We start from the raw sequence: 24,508 nt of genomic DNA, 5'->3' as shown, positions 1-24,508 counted from the left end.
TTTAGCATTATTATCAGACACTAACAGCTACTTAGAGCAGCAGAGACCAAAAGAGACTTCCAACACATTAAAATAACTTCCAACCTACAACATCATAGCAGTTCATGTAAACACGGTATTATTAGGTGCCTTTAATCTTTCTCAATCTGCATTAGGTGGTTAATTATTCAGCTGGTGAAGATTTATTCAACCACTGACAGAAATGTAAATCGATGTAAAAAGCAAAACTATTACAGTCACTTTAGAGGAGATCGAATGACTGATGACCAAACCTGGATGATCTTCGGTTTGATTGGCTCAGACTGAATGTTGGAACGCTAGTTTTTTCGGTATTCAGTATTATAATAAAGTCAGAGAAAGAGTTAAGCAGCTATTAAAAATGGAAAAATCGTTTTTGGGTCCATTTGTAAAGCAGTGAGCGAGAGCCAGACTTTGAAGAGATAACGGAAAGGCTAAAACTAATCTCTCTCTCTTATGGAACATACTGGATTTGTAAACGCCAGCAGACATGTAGCCGAGTTGAGGCTGGATCTACATTTGGTGTGTGATACAAATAGACTTATGTTTAGTTACTAATGCTAACTGGGCTAATTGCTAATGCGAGGATACAGTTTAAAACATCTCGGCAATCATTTTCCTTTTTAAAATCGAAAATCAAAACTAAAAATGTCTAATTCTCATTTTAGACTTCCTACGTTTAAGTTAAATCCATTTCAACGATTAACATCAGATTCTGCTTTCATTTTGGAGTTACTCTGATTAGGCATGCTTTATGTTTACATTTACAGTATTCGTTTCACACCAGAGGGGGCGCACTGCCTCCTTTTATATATAATCCATATGATTACTGGGTTCTCTGTAAATAGTGTTATGTTGAAAAGCCAATGATGATCTTAAAGCATGTAGCACAGATTTAGTATGAACATCTGTTATGTTTTTAAACCAAAGTGGTTAATGTTAGCAGTCTGCTTTAGTCTCAGCTCCTTTTGGACTAGCAGTTTTACTCCAAACATCCAGGAAAAAACACCAAGAGATATCTTGTAAAGGTGACAAACTAAACTATCCTTTAAATGCCAGAAAATCATTTGCATCTGGAATACTGCTGCTAAAAATGAACCCCAAACAAGTTTTAGAGAGGAGTTCGGTGTCATCTAATGAAAGCAGAGGATTTCTGTACTGTTTCAGCAGTTTTAAATCAAACAGCTCCTGTTTAGTTTGATGGCGTGAGGCGACGCTGAGCACCACCAGCAGCAGAGACATCAGGGAAAACAGAAACAGACACTAAATACATTTTTTTTGAGTGCCTACTACAAAACATTTGCATGACATAGGAAACAAAGTTTGGTCCTGTGCTACATTGCACTATAATGATGAGAAACATCGAGGACAGACTGAACTGTATGGATAATGGCTTTGTCTACAACCTCAGGTTCTCCATAATGGAGAGGCTAGCGAGGGTCAGGCTTTAAAAACGTTGAAAGAAACGACTGAAACCCAGTGGGTTTGGCTCATAAGGTACCATACTGAGGACTAGTGAACGACATGTGGAGAAAGTGGCTGAATGAGGGACTGGCTTGCAGCCGATGGCTCAGTAGTTTTACGTGACCAAACAAGTCACAGCAATCCTGATGGCTGTTCCTCACAGCGCAAACAGACAGCCTCCTGAAATAGCTTGAATCCTCTCAGGGTTACTGGTCACTTCTTGTGGCCCTTTTCCCCTTATCACATCCTGACATGGCACATCTACTTGGCAGGCGTGCATGATGGAGAGAAAAAAACGACTGCAGTTATGGAGCATCAGATGGAGATCAAACAAATGCCTGTGCAGGCTTCACATTCATGCACATATCCAAAAAAACACTAAACAAATCTTCCTTTTAGTTTTCGGGCTCCACACACCACCTCTCTACCCTTGCTTCAGTTTTCAGTGGTCAGACAGGTCCTTTGATTAAAGTCTAGGGGTGAGGGGTAAAGTGGGCAGGGGTCATAGAGGCCTGGGTCTGTGCAGGCCATCAATGTCAGGTGTGAGGTGGGGGCTGTGGGTGGCCTTAGTGGGAGTCCAGTCACCCAGGGACGCCTGGGCTGCCTTACGGTGGGCAAGGCGGTGGGTGATGGAGAAGCCTGCGTTTCCCTCCAGCTGGGAGAGCACCACCAGCACCTGCCTGCAGGAGGAGACAGAGAGCCAAAGATAAACAGCAGGAATTAGAATCATGTCTGAATTAGAGCCTTGAAGGAGGACCAGACTCATGTCTATCAATTCAAACTGTTTTATCATATATCTTTATGGATTTATGTTTTTTATTACATAATTTAATTTCAACTTTAATAAAACATCAGATAAATTAACAGCCAGCAAATAAAGAAGATAGAATCTTTTCCATCAAAACTTGACATAAATAAGTCATTTTTACTATACGTGCAATAATAAACAAAGCTATTTTCGTTTCTTTTATACTGTTTTAGTCATTTTATTTTTTTTTTTTGTTTGTTTAAATCCACAGCATTGGATTAGATACTTAAGACGACAAATGTTTAAATAAAAGATTTGGTCCTCATCAAAGGTTAACGGTTTTCAACTATTCATAACTTATAAGTGGAGCAGTAAAGTGCTAAATTTGCATTAATGTGGACTTTGAAGGTTGGCCTTCAGGGGTGAGAACAGCATAAAGGGAAAAAAAGAAAACTAAATCTATTAACTGCTGAATTTAGCCAGAGGATTAATCTTATTGAAGAACAATATAGAGAACAAAGCCATGGGGGCAAACACGTTTATACAATAGCAATTCTATACCTTATTTTATACACAACCAGCACTAATGGTTAAAAAATGCTGCTCTAAAGTCTCTAAAAGCTTTGAGAAGAACTGTTAGGATCTAATGAAACCAAACTAGAACCTTCTACCCCCCATTAAAGTTTGGCCTAAAACCAGAAACAGCTAAAACCCCAGGAAAAATACGGTGGTGGCAGTATGATGCTCTGGAGTGACTTGTATCTCCAGAACATGACTTTCTGTGGCGGTGTGTCTGAGACCATGCACTGTTTTTAACGTTACACAGTTTTGAGACGGAAATGTGCTTCCCAGAAAGTTACGAGCAGACTATTTTTTACAATTATTGAGAGAACAGCTATTTATCAAAATGAGCAAAAGAATGACTTCACAGATGTTAGAGACAATCTGTAACTGACAATCTATGTTGTCACTCGTCACTGTTCTCAGCGTCTCATAGATCTGAAGACCAGTTGTAAGGCTGAGTAAAGCAAAGTAGGACTCAAAGTTTGACTCTGATTTACTCTGACCACTAAAGACTGAATGCTAACATCTAGAAGGTATTTCAAAGGTATCCTACTTATACAACTAGGATGCTAAAGTTTTTATTTGTGACATGTTAAAACAAAGATAGGAAAGGTTTTCAGGGTAAAGATGGGAAATGTTATCAGTGATCATGTTTTTAACATGGATTTGGATATCCTCTGTAGATATTCAAGGAGTGTGTGTACCTGTGTAAAGGTGGTACGCTGTCGATGGTCTTGAGGCTGCCGCGGGTGGACACCACATTGAAGCTGTCAGTGCAGTCACAGGAGACATGGAGGTAGTACTTGGGGTGGCGGTTCTCCACCACCACGATCAGCCCCGCCCAGCCGTGGGTCAGGTAGTAGCAGGTCATGCCCTCCCGGCCCTGAGGGGACAGTACACACAGTTACGCAGAGGCTGAGCTCAGAGCTACTCACTGATGCATCATGTGCTTTAAAGCTTTTTTTTTTTTTTGATTCAACAGGAAGACCAGAGAACATCTGTACGGGGAAAGCCTTAATGCGTTTGTTTTGTTTTTAAAAGCTGAACCGTTTTTCTTCTGGACTAATCGAAGATCTGCACATAATAAACTTTGTGCTCAAATATGAACAATAAATCACAACTAAAAGCCTTGATGTTTAAAGACAACAGTCCACAGCTGCCAATTCTAGTCAGATTGCTCATTAACATCATTCCTTACCCACAGAAAACATCTCTACATCAAAAGAACCGTCTTTCCTATAAAGGACATCTTCAATTATTTACAGCTCAGCAAGGACTTTTATTTAAATATGTTGTTCAAACTGCAGCTTATGCTGTGGCTACTGAGTGCTGCTGAGCTCTGAGCGGGAGATTTCCTGAAGGTCTGAATCATTTAACAAAGCTGTTCTGAAGTGTTGCAAAGCCTCTGCTGTCCTTTAAAATACACGCCACTCAGTCTACACTTGGAAAAAAGGCTTATTCACAAGAGACACAGTAAGTTAGCTACTTTGTTTGAGTAGTCAGGCCTACATGAAATTTAATATGAATAAACATTAAAGTCAGAATGATACCGAGAGCTTTGCTCCAAGGGAAATGTTAGATTCTGTTTTAAGGTGGCCTCAGAAATAACTGGGATTACCGTGATTTATAGGAGGAGGGGATGAAGTCAGAGGAAGGAAGGAAGATAATGGTTGGAAAAAAAGGTAGGAGTTTTAAAAAAGAAGGAATGAAAGATGAACAGACCATGGAAAAGGAAACGAATTAGAGGTTGAATAGTTGGAGGAGGCAAGATGAAAAGAAAATGATGAAGGAAAAAGTAAAGAAATAAAGGAAGGATGGAAAGGAAAAATGGAGGAAGACATCTTAGAAGTTTATGGAGAAAAAGAAAAAGGTTTGAAAAATGGAAAGAATACATTAAAAAGAAGATATAGAGTGAATATTGTGAGGCAGATTGAGTTAAAGGGAGAAAGAAATAAAATTATATGAAATTTGGTTCTATAAAGGATGTAACTTAACTAACGTTTGAGTTCATTTTTTATATATTTTCTTTTTCATTCTTATCTAGGCTTAAGAAAACAACATTCTCAGTAAAATAACTGGACAGTAGATGTCAGATAAACAGGATCCAGAAACAAGTAAATCTGATCTTTCTGAGGTGAAAATAAAATAACTATTTCTACGAATCAGGGGAACACATCTTGAGGGAAGATATTAAATATTGATGCTTCATTTCATGTTCAGACTAATCCTGATGGGTTTAAAGAGATTCAGGCAAACTTAAAAATGTCTTAAAATACTTTGAATATAAAAAATGAATAACTAAGCACTTTATTATGAAATATAGAAGTCTTGCAGTTCTGGCAATAACCGTCTCCAGGTTGGAGTGTGTGCTGATGACACCCATTTAACATATGTTTTACATAACCATTAACTGACTTTAAAACACAAAATAACTGAGGCAACAACCTGGTGGAAGTGAACTGATAAATTATGTTCAGTGAAGGTGAACATAATAATAAGGTGAAGGTCAAAGAAGGTCAACGGATAAAGAGACAGAACCGTTTTCCTTCTTTAGTTCAATAAGAAGGTCTCACCTCGTGTCTTTCGCCTTTGTTTTCAGTGAGCAGAATGATGGCATCAGCCAGGGTGGTGGCGGTCGCTTCCACCTGCTCCACCATCACCTGTCGGGAGCTGTAGATGGCCAGGATGTAACCGGGGAAGTCCTGGCTGGGCCGCCGGGCTGCTCCACTGGTGGGGCTAGAGACTGAAAAAGAATAGAACATTTTATAAAGCCTCAACTTAAAAGGCTACGAAACATGTTCTGCAAAAACAGAGACTTAAATTAATAGGAGATATTTGTCTGATATGAATTCTGGAAAAACAGGAAGGTGGGGAGGAAGGTAGAAAGGAAGGAATGTTGAATTTGATATAAGAAGCACGGGGGGAAGGTAGTCCTCAAGAAAAGAAACAAAAAGGGGATATAACGAGGAAGAAACGAAACAGGGAATCAAAGTAAGACAGAAAGGACTCAAGGAAGGAATGAAATTTGAAAAGACAGAAAAAGAAAGAAGGATTTGAGGTTGGAAGGAAGAGCAGAAAAGACAATAAGAATGAATGGAAGAAAGGAACAGCAAGGATGGGAAACAAGGAAAGAAGATTAAGGAAAGGAATGAAGGAGGGAGACAAAGAAGGTAAGGACACAGAAAAATCAAAAGCGCTTCCAGAGTTCATATGAACGCTAAAGTCTACGTACTAATAAACAGTTTACATCAAGTTAGCAAACTCCTTCCAGCTGCCTCTGTATACTCACTGGGTGTGGGCGGACCTCCCGTCCCGCTCACATTCATCTGCCAGTGGTTAAAGGCGCAGCAGACAACAGCATACTCCCCCGGCTCCAGCATGACGTCGCAGCCGACAAACTTCTTCACAGCTCGCTTGCTGTGGGCCAGCAGGCGGCCCAAAGTCAGCTTGTTACCGCTGCCAAACGACGCGCGGAACACCATGATGCACAGGTCCAGCAGGTGGCTGTCAGCTGTGTCCGAGCGCCTGCAGAGGAGTCGGGAGATTCCATTTAAATGGGGAGAGAAGACGACGCCAAGAGGAGGAGAAGGTGGGCTTTGGAAGGTTACCTGCTTCCTTCCTGGAACAGAGCAAACTCCAGGGCCGTCCTCTCCAGCACAGTGAGGGCTGTGACGGTGACCGGCCCGCTGGCTTTGCTGGGGAAGTAGCCTTGTAGGCGGACCTCCTGCCAGTCTGAGTGGATCTTACAGATGTCAACTGAGTCAAAGTATCTGTGGATGGGAAAAAAAGTGGGATTGCTTCTTTAGGATTAAAGAGGAGAGGAGAAAAGATGCTTACAAAAGTAATCATGCACATTTTTCTAAACTTGCACAAGATAATCTGCTCTTTTGTGACCCTTGTCTTCACTCCATTTCCAAAGCATCAACAGGAGCTTTTTATTTGGATATAAAATAAATTCATCCCTGCAAACAAATAAATACTTTAATCCTAAGCATTTATTGCTTTGCTTTAAGTCTTTTTCATTTTTTTGCCCTGCTTCCTAACCTTACTGATAACTTGCTTTTGTTTTCTTACAGTGAAGGAGAACAAAAGCAGGAATGACAAAGTTCAACTGCTTGATTCTGACTGATCTGAAGATGAACATGATTCCTGATTCTTTGTATTAAAGTTTTATCCACTCCTCTGGGTTTTGAGGAGCCACTGCTTTCCAGTTGAACATGTTCAAACAGATTTAGGCTGCAGGTTTGTCAGGAACATTGTGGTTAAAAAAAAAATTAAAAAAGGTCGAGGTAAGTCTTGTCTAGACTTAAAAGATTTTTATGTTCCAGAGAAGAACCGCATTGATCTTAACGTGTTAAAAAGACACAAGTTCTCACACAGATAATCATATGGAAACACTTTGACTAAGATAAATTCAGGAGGGAATATAATGACCTTATCTGCAGTCAAAGACTCATTTTGTGGGTGTCATGATTTGCACTAGTAAGGAGGGGAAACTGGAAAGCCCAGCTGACTTAATCCCATCACTAAAATAATTAAATATTGTTTGTGACAGCCTAAGAAAGAGAACTATGAACTCCTTTACACTTTTTTTGTCCATCACAAAAAAAAACCTTACAACTTGATTCCTCTAAATTAAATCCAATTAACAACCCATCTGCCCTTAAAACCAACTGTTTATTTAACCTAACAGACTATTTAACGCTCAGTTTATGGAATCTAAAGTGCATTATGAGAACCAGCGATCACAGCAGGCAGGCAGTGAAGGATCCAGAAAATGTAAATCAAAATAACAAAACACTTAAAAAAAGTATTGCATAATTTTCTCTTCAAAGAAACCTAGGCAACTTCTAGATAGAGGAAACTAAGAAAAATATACAATTCAACTAAAACAATACACATAGAGGTCAAATTTAGGGGATGAAAATTGACTTTCTTAAGGTGACGGTTGTTGTGCTGTGCAGAAAAATGTCTCACAAAGATAGTCTCTCTATTTTCTTTCCTCCTCTAATCTCATAATCTTTGCCTGCTTCTCTTTCCTCCTTTCTATGCTAAATCACACAGATATGTCTCCACTTTTAAATGTCCTTTTCTGTGTGATCTGTAATGTGTAAGAATCCAGATTTGGAAAAAACTAGCCCAATTATTACAGCAAGAAGTCTATAGTACTATCAAATATTTGTCATATTCACAGTGGTCTAACAAGCAGCACTATTAAGTAATCCTGTTCTCATGGTATCCAGTTTATTTTATGCTTGTAGTTCATTTAATGTATGTAGCTTATATTTTGGTGCATTTTGGGGGGAATTGGACAAACATGCATTTAGTAATCATTTTTAATTATTTGTTATTTTACTTTAATGACATAAAAGTAGGTCTTCATGGACAGATCTCCCCTCTGTAGATCCATCTCTGCAGACAGGTTAAGGAGAGAGATGTGGAGGAGGGTTAGAGTCTAAAAATAATCTAAAATCATTTGGATTTCTGCTAAATCATCACAGGGAAATAGAAAGCTTTTCACACAACTGCCAACCTGCCACCCATTTCCATTCTTTAATTTGACAGGACATGCCTGGTGGGAGAATTTGTTAAGATCAATACTATATGTTGTGCAAACCAAAATAATTAATTTTACGAAAATGCAGCAAAAGGAAAGCAAAGTTTAAGGCAACCGTTAGTGTTTCCCAAAAATGCTGCAAGCCGTGTTAGGAACCTAGGAAACAATTGAAGAAATATGATCTGGTCAGATACCCCTACATAAAAAATAAACTCAAGCAACCCCCAACATCACTAAAATCTACTAGTTACCCCTTTAAAGGATTACCATATGTTGGAAAGGCGTAGTCAAAGTCCAGGGCTAAATTTGTGTGAGAATCTGTTACAAAACTCAACATATCCTGTTCCAAGAAGATCTCAATTTGATCTGACTGAGCTGTTTTGCAAAGAAGAGTCATCAAATGACTTCGTCTCTCCATCTGCAAAGCTTGTGAAGCCAAACGCTTGTGGCTGTAGTTAACGCAGACAGGGACTATGGGCTGCAGAAACAATTGCACCCCGCCTTTGAGTTATTCTTTTCTTTCAGACTCAAAATTATGTATCATTCTATCACAAAACCTCCATAATACATTAAATGCAATAAAGTGCCTGCCTGGAATGTGAAAATGCATGGGGAGCAAATGATTTTGCAATACACTGCACTATGAGCTTAATAATCTAGGAACAAGGTTATAAACTTTATGGGGTAAAGGATACAGACTCACACAGAGATAAACATAAAAAAAAGAGACCATCTGACACTGAATATGTCATCTGACTAAGAGACAGGATTAAATTGCACAATCACTAAGAGGCATGACAAATCTAAGCCTTAGGCTGCCTAACTCTTGGCAACCAAGGCAACCATCAAAATCTTACAATAACACCCTAGTGTTTTTTTGTGTATGATAGAGTAAAATTACTTTTAAGTGAACACAATGTTCTAAAAACCACAAAAGCACTTCAAGTCTGGTGTGAAAACCAGATGAGGAATTCATTCTGTAGAAACATAGTGTCATTAAATCTGTCATCATGTCATAATAAAACAACAGCCATATATTTCTCCTGTACTCTGATATAAATCTGTTTGACATCAGCTTTTATAAGGCTTGGAAGTGAAAGAAAAGCTGTAATAGGAGGCTTTGGAGGAATCGCTACATTTATGACAGCAGTGGGTTGGTTATAAACAGCAGAAGTGGGTTGGAGAAGCATTCGCAGTCACAGCTACTCTAGATGACATTTCACAAAGAGAAAAAATATTCATACTTAGTCAGACGGACTGTACAGTAATGACAGGAAAATTCCACAGCGATGACAACTTACAGCATAAACCGAAGTCACATCCTGATGGATTTTAGGTTAGAGAGGATGCCGTGACTTATATTAACCACCAGAGGGCGGTAGTGTAAGTTACTGTATGAGGTATGTAGCTAGAACACATTCTATAGATGGTTTGATGTCCTTATCTCTGCATCTGTCCCAATGAGAAGGTTTGCTGGTCTTTCAACTGAAAGGAAGGTTAATGAGAGTTTTAGGAGAGCCTTTTCAAACTCTCCTACAAAGCCAAACATTTGTCAATAAACATATTTTTCCTTTAAATCAGTTTTATTAAACTGCTTAAAAAGACATTAGTAACAAAACATAAACCTTTCTAAAACAGGCTTCCTTACACCTACTTTTAACTACTGTCATGAAAGGCAGAAGAGTAAAAATCTGTATTGTTGTTTTTTGGTTTCTATTTGCATAAAATTTCCCCCTTGAGGATTTTATTTTATTTAGTTTATTAACAGAAAATGATCAGCTGGATTCAGTGTCTATGCTGACATCCTCAAACCAAATGCATGCAAAGAAGAATGACAGTTTTTCAACGAGTATTTTTACATTTTGACTAAATTATTTTTTACTGGACATCCATACTTTCTTTCCCTGCTGTGTTTCTTCAGATAACAATAAACCACAGCAAAGGATCTTTAAAGTTAAAGATGCATACTTAATAAAATCGCTGTACTCCATCCAGAAGACCCCCTCGCTGCTGCCGTGAGCCATCAGCTCGTGCCGTAGGTGCTGAGGCCAGTCCGCCCACTCGTCCGACCAGCTGCCGTTCCAGGAGAAGCGACCCCATGGATTACGCAGCCTCAGCAACCTGCAAATGTCACACATTAAAAACCAGTTAGAAATGTAACACAGCATCTTCGACTGAGCTGACACACACGTTTTCATTTAGAGGTTACTGCCTCCGTTTTAACAACTCATTTAGTTTTACTGCCTCACCAACAGACATTATGAGATCCTAAATGGGAAAATCAGCGGCTGGACGATCCCTTTTTAAAAAGCGCCTGTCATCTTGTCGATGCCCTGGTACCAAGACGATGAGCTGTTCAGCCTTCCGCTTTTATTATTCTCCGACAGTAAATTGGAGTGACCACATGCGGCACTTCAGCAGATTAAAGCTGATAATTTGCAGCACTTTAAATTTCTTTCAAGAGAGAAGAGGCTTTTATTTTGTGATGAACAATGCCCCAATGATCACAGTGATTAATGTGAGCTGATGTTCAGCTGTTTTCAAGGGTGATCGAGTATTCCCTCTGTTTATACATGAGTCACTGATGAAACATTTTCACATAGAGAGCATCATTTTTATTCTAAACACATATTGGACGATTCATATACTGGGGTGTTCAAAAACACACCCAACGGGAAGAGACAGGCAAAAAACACAAAATACTTTTCACTGCTGTCTCAGAGTCATTCCTACCTGTAACCTTGCACATCTCGAACGTCAAGAATCGAATAGGCGTGCCTGGGCCTCAGACCCAAGGACTCATACACAGCGTCGTCCACCTTCATGTTCCCTCCTCCACATGAAGCTCCCATCAGAAACCTGACACAAATTCAATTAGGAAAGATCAGAGAGTTAATGAAAAATATTTTATTCCAATTAACATTTATATAAATTTTTATTATTTGAGGTTTTAAGCAAAAAACAAAAATTAAATGTCTTATTTTAAAGGCCAATTGATGCTTCTGCAACTGTCTAATCTGTCTCTGTGCACCTAAAAAAAAATCCTGACTACACGTCGGACGGTCGCAAACCCGCACAGACCTCAAGCAGAAGTGCACAGACAAAAAGCAGCTGTGATTGGTCCTTGGTATGCCTTTACGGCTGTCTGTGTGGTCGTCCTTCTCGATTCAGTGCTGGGACGCGCCAGTTTCAAAAACCATGGAACAACTACAATGGAAAACTACAAGGAAAGGTTAATCGGTCTTTTTGCTAACTCCATTAACAGAACCTGTTCCTCTTCAATGTCGAGAAACTCTAGATCGATCTCTGTGACGTGATATCTTGCAGACGCGCCGTTGTTGTTTTGGAAGATAAACACTCCCGCCGGCGCCGCCAAAGTTCTCGTAACCATCTGCCGAATTTCTCGCAAGTTCTAGAATAGGCTCCCCCTTGCGCTTTGGTGGGAAACTGCTGTGCGTCCCTAGAAATTCCAGACCGATGGTGCAGAAGCATACCAGCAAAACTGGTTTGCGAAAAGACACAAGCGGCATTTGATGTGTGCGGTTCCAGAAGTATAATCTGCCCTTTACAAAACCAAGAAACATTCCCCCACTGGGGGAGGGGAGGACCTCGTCTATTCAGTCAGTCACACAATCGCCTTTAACGACCGACCTTTCAAACACTTAGATAGGTATGGTGTATTGCAGTCTAACAAAAGAAGCCAAATGACCCCCCACTCCAAATTGGTGGACCCCTTCGTCTGTTCCAATTTGCATATTTCCAAAACAAAAACAAAGCTTTGTTGGGCTACTGTATAAAACCTCAAACTCAACGCTATTCCTGACATTTTGAATTGAAAAAACTTCAAACTTGGAAACCAAGTCCAGTGAATTGTTTTTACTTTATTTTTTTACGTTCTCAGGGCTGGTTAATTTTTATTGGCTTGTATATTTCTGAATATTATGGATCAAATAATTGTTGCATTACTCCAGGCGTTTAGCACAGATCTAGAGAAACACATATGGAGCTATTTTTCACTGCAAAACAGAACATATAACATTAGTTTAAATTAGGATAATCTAGGAACATCACTTTTGAAGTCTTGCCAAAGATTTTCAGTTAGGTTTAACGTCTGGACTATGAACAGATCATTTTTTACTTTATTTAATTTTGAAATTCAACCTTCCTTTTAATTTAGGCTTATTAAAAGATGAATACTTGATCAAGTGGTAAATATTTAGTTTGGCTTCTTACATCTTATCAGCTCTTTCTCGTTTCCCAACCATTAAAGCCAGAATAATCCAACGAGTTTACTAGAATACGGACATGTCATGGACATATAAAAGCCTGTATAAGATTTACTTTTCTGATTCGAAATTCAGAAGAGAAAAAAAAATTTACAAATTTGGACCATAAAATCTTAGATGAGAATTGCTAAGTTTTCACTTACTGCAAAACCAAAATGGTGAAAGTTTTAGTGAATTAAATTTCAGATTCCTTTTATTGCCTCCCGGTTAAATCTAGAACATAATTAAAAATTACATTTCTTCCATATAAAAGTGACAATAATCAGCCTCCCACACATCTGTCTGGACCACATCTTCACCACAGGGCTCCGATTTGTAACATTAGGTTTATCTGTTGTTCTGTAGGTAGATTCCTGGCCTATGTCTGTAGTTGTGCTGCTATAGTCTTTAGCTGCTGGAGGACATACTGATCTTTTTCATGCTCTACTAATTGCCCTTAGTCTTCTTTATCTATGCATTGATGCATTATCTGCAGCTATTGTTGACAGTAAATCAAGTTCTATCAGTTTTCTTCTCACCCGCTCTGGTGCTTCTATTTTTGCTGTGTCACCTTCCTGTAAGGGCCATCAGCTGAGTTGTTGGTGCCAGAAGTTTCAGGTTCTCTCCGTTCTTTTTCCACAGAGGATCCAATTGCCCCAATAATTATGTATTTAACCTTGTCTCCTTCCCGGACCTATCCTTTGAAGGAACCACTGATGCGAATAACTGTGTGTACACTCTCCTATTACTACCCCACATCTACTGGCCAGGTCATTCTCTAGTTAACTCTGATTCTTTTATAGACAGAGACACAAAAAGAGTAACTGCTGCAGTAAATACAATGCACTGATGTTGCCCTTCCCATAGAAATAGTCCCTAGATGACGGTTTATTTTGTATTTGTCTTCAGTCTCAAATCACCTGTGCTGAAAGCTTGTTTAATGGGAGTTGTTCCTTCCAGTGTCGCTATATGTTTGCTAAAGAGGAGGGATTTAAAGTTAAGTCAGTTTATCAAAGCTAATATTGCCATTTGAAATTTATCACTTTTGATCAACTTGCATTTTAACCCAGATCAGTTTCTGACATTACAGTAAGAATGAGAATGAACGGTGGATCATTAATTCTAATCTGCTTATAAAATGTTGTATTTTTTTGACTCATTATACATAATTTAAAAAACCTTGGACCTGTTCTGAATAAATATGACTCTGAGATGACATTTGATGTGAATTAGTACTTTGAATTTGAATTCATTTTAATTTACCGGTTTACTTGAAATGAATTGTTTCTGATATAAGATTTAAGTGGGTTCAATATAAATGCAATCTAAAGTTTTCAAGTTACAACTGTTCTTAATGTGAATAATCTTCTTTCTTATTCATATGGTTTATTGAGCTCATATTGGAGTCAGGTGTCTTGAAGCAGAGACACATCTAAAAGTTGAAGGAAACTGTCCATAAAGACTGGAGTTTGAGACCACTGATGTAACTCTTACCCGGCCTCCTTGGAGCTGAGCATCTTGGCCCAAATGAGGTCTGTGTCTATGGGTTCCTCTCTGGGGTTTGTGGAGCTGACCTGGAGCATGAGGGAGTCACAGGGGGCCCCAGTCAAAGTGGCCAGGCCCTCTATGGCGCGCCCTGCCTGCAGGGCAAAGTAGGACCCATGGAGTTTGGCTAGGGCTTTCTCTATCAGTGCCACCCAAAGCTGCTTCCTCTGAGCCTGTAAAAGAAATGAGAAACAGACCAGAATGACTCACTGAATGACGTCTGTAGTTAGTATTTTAATGATAGTTAGGCAGTTTCCAATGAACAGATATTGGATTCTGACAGTACACTGAGAAAGGGTAGCGCTCCAATGGTATTCAGTCATGCTGAAGGAATTTCCTTGTTGGACCTGAGGTTTTAACATGGCATGTAGAGACAATGTTCTTCAGCAGGTGTGTCTCTTTGTTTTGTTTTATACTATTTATTTGTTGCAGATTTAATGTTTTTATCTGCAAAGCAATAGCTTATTATTTAACAATTTCTACTCAGGGGTTATTTGAGATGTGCCTGCAATAAGGTGAAATAGTGAGTTATTTTGATCTGAAGCAAAATAAAAAAATCTAGGTTTCTGTACAACTCTGAATAAATAAATGTGCCTTTAAAACAACTTATCTTTACAATTCTATAAATAGTGCAGAAGTATTCAAAGAGTCTGCAATTATTTAAAATAAACGCTGTACTTTGCTTGGATTGTCATATAACTTCACTAGTTTTGCAAATATAGAGAAGGAAAATTTGACCTATTCTTCTTGCAAAGTACCTCAAATTCATTCTGACTTCAGAGCGTTTAAGAGGAAATCATACTTAACAGGATTTCATTTGGGCATTTGTTGCTATTCTAACCCAAACAGTTTCTGATTTAACCGATTTGAACTTAAATGTCAACCTCATGCTTGTCTGCATTAGGCTAATTCATTTTACAGCTCCTGACAGATTGTCAAGTGTTTAGCTTCTTTAATATTCCGATCAATTCTGACCAGCTTCCATGTCCTGGCTGAGCAAAAGCATCACCTCAGCATGATGCTGCCACCACCGAGCTTTACTTTAGAGATGGTGTAGTCTGGATGAGGGCACAGTGGAACAAAATGTTCTACATTATAGAATGTTTTTTTTAAAGAAAAGGTTACAAAAACTTTTTCCTCCCACTTTACAATTATGGGATAGTTCTTTGATAATTGTTCACAGATTAAAACTTTAAATTTTTGGTGTAAATATGAGAAAATGAAAGTAAGTTCAGAATCACATCATAAACAAAAAAAGAATTTGACTGTAGTTTCACTTTCAATGAAGACATCTGAAGTAAAATGTTGAAGAAATTGTGAATATACACATTTTGCTACTAGAAAAATACATGGTTTGACTGCTGCAAATAAGCATAATTTCAATCCGAGTTTTCTTACTCTGAGGTTTTTTCAAAAACAACAAAAGCACTTTTAAAATGTGCTGTGAAGTTGGCCTTATTTCTATTGACTTGCAATGATGTTACCCTCAATGATGGTTCTGACCTGGGAAAAGAGGAGGTAGCCATAGTCGTCGCAGGGCAACATGTCGTCCACCAGCACCGTCGTCCATGTCCCGTCTTTGCACAGCCGTACCTGGTAGGCACCCTCTGGGCAAATGGTCCTGGTTATCATAACTCGCTCCACCAGCTCTGGACGCTCTGCTAACACTGCCAGTGCGCTCAAAAACCTAAAAAAGTAGATAAAGTCAATGAACTGGAAAATGAAACGTCGGATCAGGGGGAACAGAATTCTGCTTCAAATAAGAGATAAAACAAAACAAACAACAACAAAAAAATCAACCAGGAACATAGAGGAAGAGAATAACAAGGTGAAACTGATCCGCTGATTATGAGTAGCAGGTGGATGCATGGTGGGAAAAACGGACATGAACAAGAAGGAGAAGACTGTTCAGCAGTCATTAAACCATAATCATCACATTTAAATATTTTCCACAATTGTAACTTGAGCAGTTCTGAAACTTTTTGCTTCATTTCTCCTTCTTCAAATATCAATCGCATTTTGTCATGCCTCCACACCCTCTGGTTAACTCCCCATTACTGCTAATTCACCCTGCAGCAGACACTGAACTCCTCATTAGCATGTATGAGAAATTAGTTAATCAAAATCCCAGATACATCTAAAAATGCTAATTCTTTTACATGAGGGAAATCAAGTCAGAGGCAAAACCGTCTGACTTAAAAGGAATATATTTCAAAGTGAAAATGGAGAAGAAATGGAAACAATGAGAAAATCTAATTTGTCTTGTATGATTGTGATTTACTGCCAACTCTTCTACAAACAGTGTTTTGATTTCCTAATAAGGCCAGAATAGATGCAGTGTGATCTTCTTAAGCAGCCTTTGGTTGAAGCAAAGCTACAGATCCAGGGACATAGTGAACAGATCTCGAGTAAAAATCTCATTAGCTGTATCATAATGTGACTGTGATAGACTGTCCAGGCTGTACCCCTCCTCTCATCCTACAAACGCTTGCACCAGCCCTGCATGGACAAGCAGAAGGATGGCTGGATAATATGATTGTATCATCACGTTTAGTTGTGATCATATTCAAGGACAAAGGTTGAGCAGCATGTTTTTTTTTGGTTTTCCCATTTATATTCCCTCTCAGTCACTGCCTGAACCTCTTATTTCTAATTTCAGTTTTTTAGAGAAGATTTTTGTGTGTCATTACGATTGCTCACCAGCAGTTTCCAAGGAGTCCTTGAAGGATGTCGGAGGGACGTGGTGTGCGAAAGACGGACCATTTGACACCTCGGTCCTTGAAATTGCTGCAATTGATCTCTTGGGGACGGAGCCACTTTTTGATTCGCTGCTGAACGCTGTCACCCTCGGGAAAGCCCACAGAGCGCGGTCCCGGGGGGAAACTGTCGTCCACAAAGTTCACGGAGTTCTAGATAAAATAAGGGAAAGAGAGAAACAGCAGAGGTTGGAAAACATCTAATGAATGTCTGAAAAGCTCTTAGAACATGAGCAAAAAACAGTGCTGTAAATACTTTAGCAATAGCAGCTTTAGCCTTAATAGAGGATAATGCATTTAGTGCAGCTTGATGAGGGAAGGTAGTTTGTGACCACAAGGATTTTAGCTCAAAATGACAAATTCCTTATGAGTCACTTAAGGTTTTTGAGGGCAAATCATTCTCATAAAGCTGCTGACCATCCCGGGGTTTCTAGAAATGGGTCTATTTAAGACGGATGTGACAGACCGAGTTGGATTGAGGCATTAAACCCAGAGCTGAGCTGTGTCACTCTGTGGGATCCAATGTCCTCATTTTCACCAAGAACAGGTTTTACTGATATGTTTAAGGAATTAGAAGCAAACTTATTGCTATAAAAGCCCCTTTAGAGGATAAACAGGTTGATGTAAACAGGAAGCTTTTTAACACATCAATCAATATTCTGGTGAAATGACCTGTTTTAACCCATGATTCATTTATTCTAGGTGAACGTCTGACTGGGTACCAACAGCCTGGCACTGTGCAGCATTAGAGGGGACTCTGTGACTATTTTTAATACCACTGTCCTAATTGTAAACCCCTGAAGCATACCTAGCCTTGAAATTTATATCATTAAAGGTTAACTGACCAGGTGAGTAACGTTCTATCATCTAGTTAAACTACAGTTTCAGAGCATTATACCAAGCCTATCAAAGTCTGTTTACAGTGATTTAGTGAATAATTACATGTTAAAAGTTTCAATTATCTCAGCAAGTAAGAATAATCACTGCCACGGCATACAGAGGGAAACACTGGAGCAGTCCAACAGTAGCAACTGCCTCTCAGCTCAGGCTCAGTATTCTAAGTTTAGGTTTGCAAAATAAGGAGTCCAAGGGATAAGCATTATGTGCTCTACACTTCATTTCTCTTCAGTTTATGGGAGAATTACACATGAAAGGCATCTTGAAATCCATATGTAAATTTAGGTTGGGGCGTGTCATGGGATGACAAACATTTCCTCCTTTTCACTATAACCACTGTAGCTGGAAATTCAGAAGAAATGCGCTTAGGGTTGAGCGTATTCCTCATTTCATGCATTTTGGTTTGTTTGTGCTGAATTCTTGATTTAATCGAAAGCAGTGCTTCAGTGGAAAATCCATGCTGGTCTTTCTACTTGATGCTTCCACAGAGCACCTGATCTGTGGTTAAGATAAATAAAGGAGAAATACAGAAACTGCTTCATCTTTAAAACATTTGATACTCCTATTCAATGCTTGCTGCCTCTTTAATGCTCAAAGAAACTACAAGGATGAGCTAACATATAAAGACATCCAATGCGACACACTATCTGCTCATCTGAATAGACCGCAGAGAGCCCAGAACAAACCACTTTCAATTTCCCATCTTTGTGTAAGGAGTGAGCTTGGTCTGTTGTGTTGCAAGGCACAACTGAAGGCTCACAGTGAAGCAAATTGATTGGTAACCATCCCCCACAATCCTATTCTGCAGCCTCGATGCAGCATCAGTTTCCAGACGGAGTCACTTTAATGCATCCGCTCCACCTCAAACGTCCCAGGCTCTGTCCACTTGGCTTACATTCTGGGGACTTTACAGGCGTCAATTTGACCCCTTGTGCCGGATTTAACTTATATGGATTGATAAGAATGGCGTGGATTGCCCCTAGCAGTGGAGATTAAAGATCAGGTGTCAGGTGGGTTGTCTAATATTTTAACTAAAGCAACTATTTAAAAAAACAAAAAAAAAACACAAAATAGAAAGAAATCAGATTTTTGTTTTATAAGCACATGTCAGGATGTGACAACTATTAGCATGGATGAGTGTCTTTGCTGAGTAAACCTGGCTGTGCCATCTCTGATTCAATCCCTGGGCACGCGCCAACATGTAAAACCCACGACTGGTATCAGCAAATTCAAAGCTGTGCTGGGAAAACCTGCTGCTTTCCCTTCATCTCTCAGACAACACAGAGCTGGCAGGCAGACAGGCATTCCGGTAGGGAGGTAAGCTCACAACCAAATAACTACACGCTACTTGCTGATATCTTAAATGTTCAGACAAAATAATACCTGAATGAAAGGACTGGATTTCACGGTGCGGTTCTTATTAGAGACACAGACAAAACTGTCCAGGAACAGGCTGGCACAAACAGAGCAGTGGAGATCTGCCATTGCAGTTAGTTTGAGTATGGACTGGTAAAAAAGAAAACAAATCTGGAGTACATTTCTGTTGATCTCTAAGAAAATAACAAAGAGTAAGCCTTGACATATTTTACACAAGTGGAGCTGCAAGAAGCCGTCTTAGCACAGCAAGTGGGCCGACACTCTGCAGCGCTGGCATCAAGCACAAACCCGCTCTTAAGAAGAAAAAATAAAATCTATCTAAGAAAGTCCAAATCCAAAAACCAGGAGGGTAGAGACTAATGGCACTCAGGTGAAAAGAGAACATTTTTAAAACATGATTGTAGCTCCACTGTTGGGTTTTGCAGTTTGATGTAATATGCCCAAACCTCACAATAGCCTGTACTTATATTTCAACAACAACAACACCATCTGCTTGATCCAATAAGGCAAGAAAAACAATGATGCAGGCTCAAACATCCGCTGTAGATCCATGCATGCACTGCTAATGTGTCTTGTAGAAAACAATCAGAGCTTTTATCAGTATTAAACTTCCTCTACTGAGGTTTTTCTGTGCTTGTTTCAGTGTTATTGCCATCAATTAGATGGATTAGGAAGAGCAACGCAACCCATTTATAGCTGCATCACTAGTCAGTGCAGTGCAAAAGTATTTACAGTTTGTCCCTCTAACTTTACATCCTCACATTTCTATAGATTTATAAAAGATTTTATGTGAAAGGCAAACACAGAGTAGCACATATTTGTGAGACTAACCTCCTGAGTTAATCGTCGCAGAACATCCTTCCCGGCCCTTTTTTTGGTAGCTCTCTCTTTCTTTCATTGTAAAAGGCTAACAATGGTTGCAGAAGTGCTTAAAAGGTCAATATTAATGAACGTTTGAAAATAAAAATACTTTTTTGTCATTCGTGCAGGAAAATTCCTCTAAGATCAGACAGACAGCCTTTACCTTATTCAGGCCTCCTCTGAACGAGATGTTTGGCCTTGCAACGCTGCGTCCTCCCCAATGCCACCCCCCCAATAATCTGCAACCATGACAACCAGTCCGAGTTCTTATAGAGTTGCTGGAAGCGTGGAATACTACATTAAATGAAGATTGACCGATGGGCTGCTTCAGACCGCTCTGGAGAGCTTATTATCCCTTATGACATCATAACAGGAATGATTTTGAAAATAGAGCATTTTTAGCTAAGAGGTGGAGAAAGGCAACGATGGGGGTGAAAGAGTTAAATAGGCCATTTAACACAAATGGATATCCTGTTCTGATTCGTTTTAGCTTTATCCTGAGTATCGTCCTGCAGAAGGTGAACTCTTTTTGACCTTATTTCTGATAGTTGTATATTCGCTCCTGTCTGTTTTTACAGTGTTTGCACTGACTGACGTTCTGACACGCCATTGGAACCAAACAGAAAGAGTCGCAGCACTTTGATTATGTGAGCGATAATATTTACCAGAGACTGGGAGCCGGTGCTCTGCAGCTGTAAACTGTGCCGCTTCAGCTTCGACAGGAGTAATACTTAGCAACATTATATTGGGGCCAAACTAGGGCTGGAACTCACAATTATTTTGCTAATTGATTAAGTTGATTATTTTTTCGATTAATAATTAGGTAGTCAAAGGTTCCTCTAAGGTAAAATGGAAGATGTTCTTTTTCCAGGTGGATCATCAAAATAAGTGGGTAATCATTCTGGTTATATGTCTATGTAAGGCCGTCCTATGTGCTCGTCGCCATTTTTACCTTTGGTCAGTCTGACATAGTGGGAAAATTGAAAATCTTCTTTTGGAAAGTAAGCCTGTCTGAGGGATGCAAACAGCAACTTTTAAACAGAGCGAACACGAGGAGAAGTGGGCTTGTGCATTTTTTAAAATGCGTTTAATAAGCGTTCCCTCTAGGGTGCGTGCATGTGCATTTTTTTTTTCTTAATGAAGAAGCCGGTCTTTTTAAAAATTAACAAAAATCCTCATTATACCTTTACAGAAGACTTTATATGTAATTTTTCCACCAGACGAATTGTGGATAGAGCATATTGATAGACGAAAACGCTTTGTTTTTTTTCCATGTTAAATGCAAAATGTTTAGATGTATTTTTTTAACAATTTAGGTATAAATTGCTGCTCCAAGGTGAGTTGCTCTGTCAGCTAAAGGCATGTTTTAGAGTCTCTATACTCCAGTTAACGATTAATTGATTACTAAATTAGTTTATGATCATTTCAATAATCAATTCATCATGATTGGTTCAGCCCAAGGCCAAACATCCTGTTTAGGAAGATCTTTATTCTTTATTCAGCAAATGCAAATGTCTCCAACTTTAAATCTCATAAAAAGAGGGTTGCGTTCTAACAGTGCAGGAACGATGTTGGTCACAAAGCTACAGCTAGTCATGTAGAAAAATAAGACAAGAGGGGAACACAAAGTTGTTACTACAGAAAAAGAGCCTTGCTGTGACATTATGGGATGTGCAAACTGATTGATTTGTTTTGCCTGAGACAATTCATGCCAAGATAAAGACTTGGTTCAAGCTAGTAAAATGTACCAAGAACACGTCATGGTGCTTAAACCCATTTTAGATGCACAATAAACAAAGCTTTACAATAAAAGAAGAAAAAACAGACAAAGAGAGAGAGAAGCCATTGACTGAGAAATATGAGTAGTGAGAGATAAACACTTTGTTAAATGGGCATGTCATCTGTTGAGCTTGTAGCTTAAAAAAAAACAATATTGGAGAAGTTTCATGTATTTGCCAAAATAATATTAAAACGCTTGTACAGGATTCTGTTGTGGGCTTTCTTGGCAGTTTTCTAAGGCTTTTACACTGTTTATATCCATATCAAAATGATATAGTGTTGACTGAAATATGCCATAATATAAGTTTTGGCCACATCGTTCAGCCTTACATTAAACGGGGAAAGAAAGATTTTGTACAAACCGTTTTGGGCTAGGGTTAGCGTTATTTGAATCAAATTATACCGTTAGTGATTAAAATCACAACTGGGAAGAATTCCTCTTCCTCTCTTGTCTTGTTCCGCTGCTAAATATAGGCTTTTGGCCCATGTTTACCTTAGTGCACACACCACATAGAAGACACACTCTGTTGCCAACTCTGGGGAATTATAGGAAGTTGTTGGGAAAGGTTATACAGGAGTTGGAGGGAGGAAGTAAGCAGCAAGGGGGGGGGGGGGATCTGAAGATATTAGCAGAATTACGGGGAGAAAAAAAAAACCCACATGAGAATATGGGGACAGAAATGATAAAAGATGAAGGAATAAAGATGAAAAATCACTTTGAAGAGCCCAGAGAAGCAGAGCTTAAGAGAGTCAAAATATAAGTTCAGAGGAGAAAAGACTCAAATTAGGGGAAGAGAGGAGAATATGTGATATCCTTCCTTCCTACTGAGTCAACCTCCCTCCCACGCTTACAGAGCCTTGCCCTGTGACTTTCAAAGAAGCCATTAATAATGCATTCTAATGCTCACTTCATGCATCATTGTAAACATGAGATGATTGGTGCAATGCCGGTGTATTAACAGGCCCCACATACTCAGTCATGCACATAAATCCTGCAAATCTGCACCTGCTACCTAAATCCAAACTGTTCCGAGCCCTGCAGTGTCTGCACCTTCCTCACGTTTAATCAGATTTGTCTCATTAGCTTCAGACTGAGCGATCCTAACAATCAGGTTTTTAAAAAGCCACCTCCGACAGGCTGGAGTACATATCCATGACAACCTAATAAAAGGTTCGGCTCAGCCAGACCTGAGCTTGAAGCTGGGTCACACAAAGCAGGAAGATAACGCATGTCACATCCTACCCCGTAGTTGCTAGGGAGGGCATCTCTGTCTCCAAACAGCTGTTGGAGTGTATCCCACCAATCAGATGCTGAAAGGCTAAACAAAGGACCTCAATCTGCTTTTTGATCTACGAACATTAAAGCTTCCAGAAGAAAAACAAACACGAAAACCCAAATATCATAATTCATGTTTTTCTCCTACACTAAATTAACTTAATGATGCACTTGTGATGGTTATATACTATATCCAAACCTGTTGTTTTACTATGAATGTCATCTATTTAAAAAAAAAAAAAAAAAGAAATTTAATTTGATTATACAGTGGGCTGCCTGCTGGTGGAGTTGAGATCAACGTAGTTTCCCGGCCAGAATGTTTGGATGTAATTTTGGCCCGGCGTTTTCAGCATTGCCTCTCCTCTGCTACACTTGCTGCGGGAGTATTTGGCTGCTACTTCCTAGATCAACCTTACCTTGGCCGTTTCTCAATATGTGTACTTGTTTTTATTATTTTTTTTATTTATTGTTTATTTGAAAGGGGACAGTGTACATTAATCAACATTAAAACAATATAAATATACCCGAGTTAGCTAAGGAGTGCTAATTTTCATCTGTAGTCCCCCAGCCAGGTATAAAAAAGGCAACCTTAAAAATAAACACAAGTATAAAATCACAAGATAAAATTAAAAATACCAATTACATAAAAAAAACCATTATGGTTAAGAAATACAATTCATGTAAAATAATAATAAATTATTTAAATACACAGAAAAGCTTAGTGCCCACAAATTTGGCTCTCCACAAGCCGTTTTTTTGCGTTCTTTTTGAATGAAAAGAATGACAAAGAGTCTCTGATGGTTTCTGGCACTGTGTTCCATTGCTGAGATGCTCTTACGGAGAAAACAGCCTGACCAAAGGCTGTTTTTCTCCGGGGAATGATGCAGTCTTCCCTCACTGCCCCTCTGGTTACCCTGACCTCACTGGATCTGAACTGTACAAAGTCACATAGTGGAGGTGGTGCTAAACCATGTCTGATTTTATAAATTAAACAGATGTTTTTGAACTTGATAAGATTGTTCCAGGTAAGTAACTGATATTTCCTCAGAATACTACAGTGGTGGTAATGGTATGGTTTTTTTTTTATCCAGTATTTTTAATGCTTGTTTATTGATGTTTCTAATGGTTTTATTGTAGTAGAGTGAGTATTGGACCAACTTATTAGACAATATGTTATGTGAGATAAAATCATGGGAAAAAAATATGATTTAGCAGCTTGTGTGCTCACGAAATGTCATCAGCCTCAGCCCTAGTACTGTTCCAATTCACAAGAACAGCAGACCGAATGGATAAAGTCCCCAGATGTTGCTCTCACCCCTCGCTATTTATCGAGAATGCATCAGTGCAGACTTGTCCGTTACCGAGATTAACAGCTGTCCCAACATGCACTGCGGGAGCAGC

The 24,508-nt window shown here is 39.1% G+C and overlaps 1 protein-coding gene across 2 annotated transcripts in view; it reads right to left on the bottom strand.

Moving 5' to 3' along the window:
* Nucleotides 1-24,508, bottom strand: part of capn15 (calpain 15) — a 57,013-nt gene continuing 32,505 nt past the window's right edge. Inside the window, exons 3-12 of one of the 2 annotated variants that reach the window (XM_015375114.1) lie at nucleotides 16,862-17,070; nucleotides 15,665-15,848; nucleotides 14,111-14,334; nucleotides 11,085-11,210; nucleotides 10,320-10,472; nucleotides 6,403-6,564; nucleotides 6,084-6,319; nucleotides 5,368-5,537; nucleotides 3,499-3,677; nucleotides 1-2,162 (exon numbers count right to left, since the gene is read on the bottom strand). In XM_015375114.1, the coding sequence (XP_015230600.1) occupies nucleotides 1,985-2,162; nucleotides 3,499-3,677; nucleotides 5,368-5,537; nucleotides 6,084-6,319; nucleotides 6,403-6,564; nucleotides 10,320-10,472; nucleotides 11,085-11,210; nucleotides 14,111-14,334; nucleotides 15,665-15,848; nucleotides 16,862-17,070 (1,821 nt within the window). In that variant the 3' untranslated portion in view covers nucleotides 1-1,984. The remainder of the gene's footprint in view (nucleotides 2,163-3,498; nucleotides 3,678-5,367; nucleotides 5,538-6,083; nucleotides 6,320-6,402; nucleotides 6,565-10,319; nucleotides 10,473-11,084; nucleotides 11,211-14,110; nucleotides 14,335-15,664; nucleotides 15,849-16,861; nucleotides 17,071-24,508) is intronic. The other variant, XM_015375116.1, reaches the window with a different exon arrangement.

Source organism: Cyprinodon variegatus, unplaced genomic scaffold (genome assembly GCF_000732505.1).
Source record: "Cyprinodon variegatus isolate N-32 unplaced genomic scaffold, C_variegatus-1.0 Scaffold113, whole genome shotgun sequence".
NCBI classification, from domain to species: domain Eukaryota; kingdom Metazoa; phylum Chordata; class Actinopteri; order Cyprinodontiformes; family Cyprinodontidae; genus Cyprinodon; species Cyprinodon variegatus.
This window is presented reverse-complemented; position numbering and strand designations above follow the sequence as displayed.